This window comes from Silurus aristotelis (genome assembly GCF_946808225.1).
Source record: "Silurus aristotelis genome assembly, chromosome: 11".
NCBI classification, from domain to species: domain Eukaryota; kingdom Metazoa; phylum Chordata; class Actinopteri; order Siluriformes; family Siluridae; genus Silurus; species Silurus aristotelis.
In genome coordinates, this window is record NC_139584.1 from 29835216 (window position 1) to 29845215 (window position 10000).

General features: G+C 39.7%; 1 protein-coding gene across 2 annotated transcripts in view; it reads right to left on the reverse strand.

The window, feature by feature from the left end:
- Window positions 1-1521: 1521 nt before the first annotated feature.
- The window catches only part of grk5l (G protein-coupled receptor kinase 5 like), a 53430-nt gene continuing 44951 nt past the window's right edge, over window positions 1522-10000 (reverse strand). For both annotated transcript variants that reach the window (XM_083554288.1, XM_083554287.1), the window contains 2 exons: window positions 7077-7279; window positions 1522-6957 (listed from right to left, as the gene is read on the reverse strand). In XM_083554288.1, the coding sequence (XP_083410414.1) occupies window positions 7088-7279 (192 nt within the window). In that variant the 3' untranslated portion in view covers window positions 1522-6957; window positions 7077-7087. The remainder of the gene's footprint in view (window positions 6958-7076; window positions 7280-10000) is intronic.

Sequence of the window (10000 nt, forward strand, 5' to 3'; positions counted from 1 at the left end):
TAAGTTTGAAAGCAAACAAACGGTAAGAAGTATCTGATAACATAGTTCCAAGAAGTATCTATGTTCCTGTTTTCCACTGCATAACTCTAACATTATCATCTAGCATGTAGATGTCCCCAGAGTGGTGTCACTTCATCAGCGATGATGAATTGGCCTACAGAGAGAAGCTTAAAGCCTGCAGCATGCTGTTCCACCACCAACAGCACCCTCAATGCCATGAAGACTAGTGTGGACCTCTGGAAATTTACCAGCAGCTGGTCTCCTTGCACAGGATTACAGCACACCCAGTGTTCTTCTGGAACATGTCCTGGAAGTCTTCTTTTCAAAGCGTGTCATGCATCTTCTGCGATTCGTGCCGGATCTCCGCAACGTCATCAAAACGGTGACCTTTGAGCTGCATCTTCATTTTCAGGAAGTGGGTGAAGTCTGCAGGAGCCAAATCTGGCGAGTGGTATGTGTGTGTGGAAGTGAGATCATGTGGATTGTTTTCCGACAATCATCATGCACAAGTTGCTGAACGGTTTACAGAATTTCGAGGGTTGAGCCCATCGAAGGTCTTCCTGATTTCTTGTCATCGTCCAGTGATGTTCTTCTGCTCTTGAAGTGAGTGTGCCACTCGTAACACCTCAAATCGTACGTCACGTCAAACGTCTCCGCAGCCGATTTTCCCAGTTTACACAGAATTTTACGTTCAAGAATGAAATTTTAAACCTTTATCGTGACATTAAAAATCCACAAATACGTCGTGAGAGACTGACCTTAACCGAACCCTTCATTCATTTTTTTTTAAAGCCAAGTAAACTTGCACTTCATCACTGCTGAAAACTAAAAAACCTTTTAAAGTCTGTATTACACTCTGAGAGATTTTCACCAGTGACAGAAATCTGTTGCATGTTGGTCTCATTTGTAGTTGTAATATAGCGAATTATATTTGGACCAGCGAAAGAAGGAACTACTACATCACAAACAAAAGCGTTCTAAAGTGCTTTTTTTTATAACGCATTTCGATGAGCATTAGAGGCGCGTTACATGGACATCGGAAAATTAAGACCTGTTTAAAATGATTGAAGACCTAAAACAGCAAATTTAAGAATTTTTAAAACCTTAAATTTAGATTTTTTAATTTAACACTTTTTAAGACCCTGCGGAAACCCAGTAACTTGTCCATGATGAAATCTCAGACGTGCTAATGCACATGGTCAGAACAGCACCAGAACAGCACCATCTTTTGGCACACTGACTTATAAAGGTCGCTGCGTCCTGTGACTGTGCGTGCAGCCTAGTGCTGCCATCTGTTGGTGAGTTACAAAATCAGTCTCTAAACCTTTTGATATCACCTTGTGTATAAAAGACCAGCACTGGTTTTATGGAATCTCCTAATAGTTACTGTAAGAAAAGGTAAACTACACTATATTGTAGTATCCATACAGTTTGTAGTTCCAGTGAACGGTTTGATGTGTTACATAACGATGTAAAAACTCATTCATGAGATAAAGCAGATAAACACATCACAGAGTAATGTTCAGGCCAGCACAGGTTTTATTCAGATGGACTTTGACAGCTTCGGCTTCACATGCAATCAGCGTAGTATGACACCTTTCTGTTTAAATCACATGTGCGTATAAGTGTGTGTATATATGTGTGTGTGTGTGTGTGTGTGTGTGTGTGTGTGTGTGTGCAACAGTGTAAGTGTGTGTGGGTGTGTAAGTTTGTGTGTGTCACGCACACAGACAATGGACAGAAGTGACACACAAAGTGCAAACCTTGACGTGGGCTCGAACCCGGACTGCACGGCTAAAAAGGAGGCACTTTGTTTGGATTCGACTCTCCTACAGGTTAAAATGAACAACAGAAAAATCCTCTTTTTATCACATCCAAAATAAATCCCACTTCTGATTCCCTTAAAAAAATCATTTGGTCATTGATTTAAAAGAAGGCAATGTCCCTTTAATGCAGCATCTTCGCTATGTCACCGCTAGGCACGTGCTAATAATCAGGGCTCGGTAAAGGGTGAATCTAGCTAATTGTACGTAGACTAACAATTTAGCTAACGTTAGCTTTAAAAAAAATAAAAATAAAAAAGTGAACGTAATCTGTAATTTATCAGGATATTTTTCACGGATTGTCGGGACGTGCCCAGCCGCCTGGCAAATCGTTGTGTCACATCGCGCATGTAAAATGGAAAATCGCTCGTGCTGTAATACACCAAGTGTACAAGTGTAATAATGCTAACGTATCGAAATAGAAAATCATGCTCCGAATAACACACTCCATCACGTCCTCGATATGAAATGACACGGACGGACGTCGTGACGCTCGATGATCGAAACGCTGTACGGAAATACTGCAACACCAAACACCACGCCCTAATCAGTCTCAACCAATCACGATGAACGCTACTGCATCTACTAACATTAAAGCCTTCCTTTCGACTAAAAGCAACGGGTCTTTCACCAAAAAAAAACAAAAAAACGTGTTTGCTTTCGTCAAACAACTCATTTAAGTGAATTGTGTGAATAGATTTATAACGGTTAATGCTAATTAGCCTGATGTTCCCAGGTTAGCTAGAACTTGTGCTGTGGTAATGTTCACGTAATCAAGATTTTTTATTGGCTGAAGACATTGTTTTAGCTCAGCATTAGCTAGACAGCGTTAATCTCCTGAGGTGAACTGAGCTAGCTAGCTAGCTTTCTTATGATTTTTTATCAGCAACAGACTTTGCTTAGAGAGTTAGCAAGCTAGCGGGTAATGTCCTGTTGAAGTCTATTTCACCGGAACTTAGCTATCTAACTAATCCATTTGTTGCATTATTAAATTCTTCTTAGCTGTTTGGTAACAATGATCAGATTGCTTCAAATTAGCATGCTCAGCTATGTTAATCTGAGTTTGGCCTCATATGGATGAATATTCCGACAATTCTCTAGATAGCTTGAGCTCATATGGATGAATATTCTCTAGATAGATTGAGCTAGCTAGGAAAAAAAAATCTTGTGATTGTTGCTAGCTAGCCGAGTAACGGAGGTGAGTTAGCATAACTGAACAGAACTGTGACTGCCATAATCTTTCAGTTCTCTTTTAGTTCATTATCGTAGATGTGGTAGCTAGCTGCTAGCTTGTCGTCCTTCGTTAAATTCTTTCCAAGTATTACAGCAAGAATCTCAATTCGCTTAAATCAGTCATTTAAAGCAAAAGAAAACACGAGAAAATAAACACGGAACAATTCTACCATCATAGAATTTTAACCCCGATCGTGTCGTGACACAATGGACAGATTCTCAACACGGCTAATGGCTACGCGACACGATCCTGTACACACTCACACCGGGACGTCTTCCCATCCGCACCTTCAGCGGTGGGGGGTGGAGTTTGAGGTGGGGCTCGGAGACGGCCGGCGACTACAGAAATGTTTATAGGAACCGGAAAATATGTAGCTTATCTGTGAAATAAAGAACTGGCTCTCCGTCCCGATACAGTTGTTCTAACGGATTCTCTGTATACGAATGATCCGTAAAAACTATTAAACTGGACCCAAAATGTTTAGAATGAAATCACAACACTTCCCTGTTTTACCTTTATTATAAACATCTAGCTCGTCATTTATAATACACGACTCCTCTGCAGGCACGTGCCAACCTTCCCACCCTCCCACGCTAGTCACCGTGACTACTTAGTGCAGTGTTAGCATTAAATTAGAATTTTAACTGAACTGAAAAGTTGAAATTTCCTTCTCTATAAACAGTCGCTCTGTTAATAGTCACTTTTCCTGATTGAAAATTTTTAGCTAACTAGCTAGTAGTGGTAGGGTGATCTAGCATGTCCCAGCTAAACGTCTGCACACACCTTCTCGTTTATCGAGAACAAATACAGCATGGTTTCATTTCAGGCACCCTGTTTTGAAATCAATCTAATCTGTGGAAGGAATGAACTCACGTGCGTTGGCGAAGTTCTCGACGTTCAATCCGAAAAATAACATACGCTCTGGCAGTAAACGAAACTAGCGATCAGTTTGTCCTATTAAATGCATTTTTCTTTCCCGCTTCAATACTAGCACACATTTGATCTAATTGCAGGATACGTCTGGAGGAGGAAAGAATGCAGATGTTCGCCACATGTGCAACGTGTCTGAAGGACACGGAGTGGTGTGAAGCTGAAATGCTGTGATGTGGTGTGTGTGGTGTGCTGAGGTACGCTGGTTTCAGGTGAACCTGCTTTACTGAATGTAAACAGTACGGTGAAAACGCCTCGGGTTCAGGGGAAGGGTGGAGCCACGCCCGAGACTGGAAGGAGAGCTGCGTTCATTAACGCCACGTGTTCGTTAACGCCGCATGCTGGGTAACGCCGTGTTTGGCAGCATTCTAGAGAAGAGTGCAGTGGAGATGAAGAAGGTTTGGGAAGGTCTGGGAAGGTTTATCAGTCCCTCAAGTCATTGAGAAGCTCCCAGGAGTGAAGATGAGGCGACCGGATTTGTGTCGTCACTGTCCCAGATGCGGTACGTAACACAATTTCATCACTTCGACGTACCAAACATCTGATACTCTTCATGAAGAGTTTCCTTCTTGTGACTTTTACGACTGTTATTTAAAAAATTTAACAGCACATAAGGTCATTGTTTTCCTTTAGCTTTTAGCACGGACAGCGTTCCTCCGTTACCCTGCGTTCACACTGGCAGCCGTTTGGCAAAGGAAAAGTGGGCGGAGCTAATGAACAGACGCTTTAATTCTGAAGTCATGCATGTACACCGCTAACATTAATGTAGCGTAATTGACTTTCAGGGGTATGTAAAAGTGTACCCAGTGTTTCAAATTTAGAAAATGTACACATTTTTTAAAAACAAACAATTTTGATTTATTATTATTTAATCATCATTTAGCGAAATAAACGGATAAAACTCTGCTGCTAGCGGTGACAGTTTCCAAAAGCTTCTTCTTGTATATGAGGTCACAGCAATACGAGGCTGCCGTGTGAACGCAGGGTTAGCAGTATTAACGCTAGCATGTTAATGCTCTATGGCAGCATTGAGTGAACGAGGACGACTGATTAGCCGTAGACAGCTAATCGCCGCCACTGTAGAATTCCTTCAACTGTTAAAGGGTGGACATTGGAGATGAGATGAACGAAGTAAAGCTCCCTGATTGACTGTTGTGCTGTCGATCTGTTTATCTGCTGGTTTGAGAAGACTACCACCGTTTTCCCGTCTCATTATTCGGGCTAATTTCCTTCAAATCGCACACAGGAAGCGAGCATTAGCATTGTTGTACAAGTAGAAACTTGTTAGGGCTGAACTCCGTCCTCAAACTTATCAAACTGCTGTATGTTAAAGATGCATTTTTTTTCTGTAAGGGACGCTTCATCTAAAAAAAATGCTAAATGCTAAAGTGACAGGATTTCTGAAAAAGACTTATCTTAATTCTGATCGCTAGCTAGCTTAACCACATTTACATATTCATAATCTTCACCACAGACCTGGGCTAAATAACTGACATGAGCTAACTACTCAAGAGTTCAGACACCAATAGTTCTTCACAAAAATGTTTTTTATCCATCATCTATCTAGCTGTAACAAGCTAGCTAAAATGAGCTTACCTGAAAGGACCATAAATGTAATGTAAGCTAACCTGACAAGAAGTCATATTCATGAAAGCCTAGAATTGTGTAGAACTACGCTAGTCAGCTGGCTAGCACAAATTAGGCAAGATTTCTGACAGGGATTTTGAGTTATATTAATAAAACTTAATTATGTTTACTTTTAGAACCCACAAGCCAGCTAAAAAATTATGCTATGCGCTAGCTTGACAGGATTTCTTCCTTTTTTTTTACTACTCTGGATGTTAACCATGACTGGATTTCTGAGATGTCAAGTAGTACTAACCTTCACTAATGCTGGCTAATTAACATACATTATCCAATCAATTCTCCGCTAATGCTAACCAGATAGACCTGTTAATGCTGGGCTGCTAGCTAACACAAGCAAACCTGACGGAATTTTTTCTAGAGGAATGTCAATAACTTTGCTAGCTAACACTAGTTTTTCAGTCATATTTATAAACCTTCACCCTTTATAGATTTAATCGTAAACTAGCGAGCTAGCGTGAGACAGGACGTTTTCTGAGGAAACTTTTTTTTCTTCGATAAAGCGTCCCTTTTATGGATAGACAAGTGCGAAACGAGTGGAAAAACAGCGGCTAGCATGTCCGAGTTGTGCTGTTTTTTAGGTCTAGCCTCGAACGAAAAAGGACAGGAAGTGAGTTTTTGAGTAACTGCGTGTCGTATCTTTGGCCTGAGTGTAAAAACGCAAGGCAATATGGAGGTCCGGAGGTGTGTGTCATGGACCAATAGAGGGACGGAGGAGAAGAAAAGAGATCGAGAGAGAGCATGAACGATTGAAGGCCTGTGTGTGTCTGTGTGTCAAGTGTGTGTCAAGTCTCTTCAGTCCACTCCGTTAGCTTTTTCCCTCGTCGGGCGGCGGGTCGAGACGCTCGTCGTCCCCTCGTCCCCTTCCCTGTGGAGGCCTCAGTAAAATCCCCTGAATAATAAAGAGTTTAATATTCCGTCATTGTCAGTGGCTCTTTCTGTTTTTTTTTTGTTTTTTTTTTGTTTTTTTTTATCTGGTCCAGCAATCCTGAGGGATCATGAGGTGAAGGTTCATCTGTTTCGTTAAAAAAAATAATAATTATAATAATAAAGAAACGTCTTTAGCGTCTCCAAAGCTGAGTCGCTTCTGAATCATCTCCAGCCCTCCAGCAGGAACGCCTTGGGAAAATTCCAGGATGGGAAAAATCCCGTTGTCTATTACATGACGTGAGTCTTTTCCTCTTTCTCTATCTACACATCGCTCATTCGGGTTCCCTGTAGTCCCGCAAGCGAGTGTCCACTAGGGGGCGGAGTTTGACACGGAGTCAACACGGAGTTGACACTGGAAGACGAGACTCGGCTGCGAGCGACGGTCGCCTCTGGATGCTAAAAAGAAGAACGGAGAAGATGATGAGAAGACATGATGATATATATATATACATATATTTATGCAATATGGAGATCTGGTGAAAATACATGGCTGTGTGTGTGTGTGTGTGTAGAACCTGGTCTGTAGTTAGCTGCTGTGTTCTCGGGCCGGCTCCTCTGTGTGCGAGGAGGATGAGGAGATCCTTACATTCCTCCTGAAGATGCGGTCCAGCAGGCTTCGGCGCGGAGCCTCGGGAGGTTGAGTCCAGTCCAGGTCCGGGGACCGCATCCCCTGCGGCCCGAACACGTTAAGGTCACTAAAACACTCTGTCTCAATCATCTGCAACGAGAGAGAGAGAGAGAGAGAGAGAGAGAGAGAGAGACAGCATAAAAAATCAACAAGTGTGTGTTTGTGTGTGAATAAGTGTGTATTAATGAGCGTGTTAAAAGGTGTGTGTTAATGAGTGTGTATTAATAGGTGTGTATTGGTAAATGTGTGTATCGATAGGTGTGTATTAATAGGTGTGTATGAGTGTGTTTTAATAGGTGTGTATTAATGAGTGTGTTAACAGGTGTGTGTTAGTGAGTGTGTATTAATAGGTGTGTATTGGTGAGTGTGTATTAATAGGTGTGTATTGGTGAGTGTGTATTTATATTTATAGGTGTGTATGAGTGTATTAATAGGTGTGTTAACAGGTGTGTGTTGATGAGTGTGTATTAATAGGTGTGTTAACAGTTGTGTGTTTAGTGTGTATTAATAGGTGTGTATGAGTGTGTATTAATAAGTGTGTATTAATAGGTGTGTATGAGTGTGTATTAATAAGTGTGTATTAATAGGTGTGTATGAGTGTGTATTAATAAGTGTGTATTAATAGGTGTGTATGAGTGTGTATTAATAAGTGTGTATGAGTGTGTATTAATAGGTGTGTATTGGTGAGTGTGCATTAATAGGTGTGTATGAGTGTGTATTAATAGGTGTGTATGAGTGTGTATTAATAAGTGTGTATTAATAGGTGTGTATGAGTGTGTATTAATAGGTGTGTATTGGTGAGTGTGCATTAATAGGTGTGTATGAGTGTGTATTAATAGGTGTGTATGAGTGTGTATTAATAGGTGTGTATGAGTGTGTATTAATAGGTGTGTATGAGTGTGTATTAATAGGTGTGTATTGGTGAGTGTGCATTAATAGGTGTGTATGAGTGTGTATTAATAGGTGTGTATGAGTGTGTATTAATAGGTGTGTATGAGTGTGTATTAATAGGTGTGTATTAATAGGTGTGTATGAGTGTGTATTAATAAGTGTGTATTAATAGGTGTGTATGAGTGTGTATTAATAAGTGTGTATTAATAGGTGTGTATGAGTGTGTATTAATAGGTGTGTATTGGTGAGTGTGCATTAATAGGTGTGTATGAGTGTGTATTAATAGTTGTGTATGAGTGTGTATTATTAGGTGTGTATGAGTGTGTATTAATAGGTGTGTATTAGTGAGTGTGTATTAATAGGTGTGTATGAGTGTGTATTAATAGGTGTGTATGAGTGTGTATTAATAGGTGTGTATTAGTGAGTGTGTATTAATAGTTGTGTATGAGTGTGCATTAATAGGTGTGTATTAGTGAGTGTGTATTAATAGGTGTGTATGAGTGTGTATTAATAGGTGTGTATTAGTGAGTGTGTATTAATAGGTGTGTATGAGTGTGTATTAATAGGTGTGTATGAGTGTGTATTAATAGGTGTGTATGAGTGTGTATTAATAGTTGTGTATGAGTGTGTATTAATAGGTGTGTATTAGTGAGTGTGTATTAATAGGTGTGTATGAGTGTGTATTAATAGGTGTGTATGAGTGTGTATTAATAGGTGTGTATGAGTGTGTATTAATAGGTGTGTATTAGTGAGTGTGTATTAATAGGTGTGTATGAGTGTGTATTAATAGGTGTGTATTAGTGAGTGTGTATTAATAGGTGTGTATGAGTGTGTATTAATAGGTGTGTATTAGTGAGTGTGTATTAATAGGTGTGTATGAGTGTGTATTAATAGGTGTGTATTAGTGAGTGTGTATTAATAGGTGTGTATGAGTGTGCATTAATAGGTGTGTATGAGTGTGTATTAATAGGTGTGTATGAGTGTGTATTAATAGGTGTGTATGAGTGTGTATTAATAGGTGTGTATGAGTGTGTATTAATAGGTGTGTATGAGTGTGTATTAATAGGTGTGTATGAGTGTGTATTAATAGTTGTGTATGAGTGTGTATTAATAGGTGTGTATGAGTGTGTATTAATAGGTGTGTATGAGTGTGTATTAATAGGTGTGTATTAATAGGTGTGTATTAGTGAGTGTGTATTAATAGGTGTGTATGAGTGTGTATTAATAGGTGTGTATTAGTGAGTGTGTATTAATAGTTGTGTATGAGTGTGCATTAATAGGTGTGTATGAGTGTGTATTAATAGGTGTGTATTGGTGAGTGTGCATTAATAGGTGTGTATGAGTGTGTATTAATAGTTGTGTATGAGTGTGTATTAATAGGTGTGTATGAGTGTGTATTAATAGGTGTGTATGAGTGTGTATTAATAGGTGTGTATTAGTGAGTGTGTATTAATAGGTGTGTATGAGTGTGTATTAATAGGTGTGTCAACAGGTGTGTGTTGATGAGGGTGTGTTAACAGGTGTGTGTTTAGTGTGTATTAATAGGTGTGTATTAATAGGTGTGTATGAGTGTGTATTAATAGGTGTGTATGAGTGTGTATTAATAGGTGTGTATTAGTGAGTGTGTATTAATAGGTGTGTATGAGTGTGTATTAATAGGTGTGTTAACAGGTGTGTGTTGATGAGTGTGTGTTAACAGGTGTGTGTTTAGTGTGTATTAATAGGTGTGTATTAGTGAGTGTGTATTAATAGGTGTGTATGAGTGTGTATTAATAGGTGTGTATGAGTGTGTATTAATTGGAGTGTATTAGTGAGTGTGTATTAATAGGTGTGTATGAGTGTATATGAGTGTGTATGAGTGTGTATTAATAGGTGTGTATGAGTGTGTATTAATAGGTGTGTATGAGTGTGTATTAATAG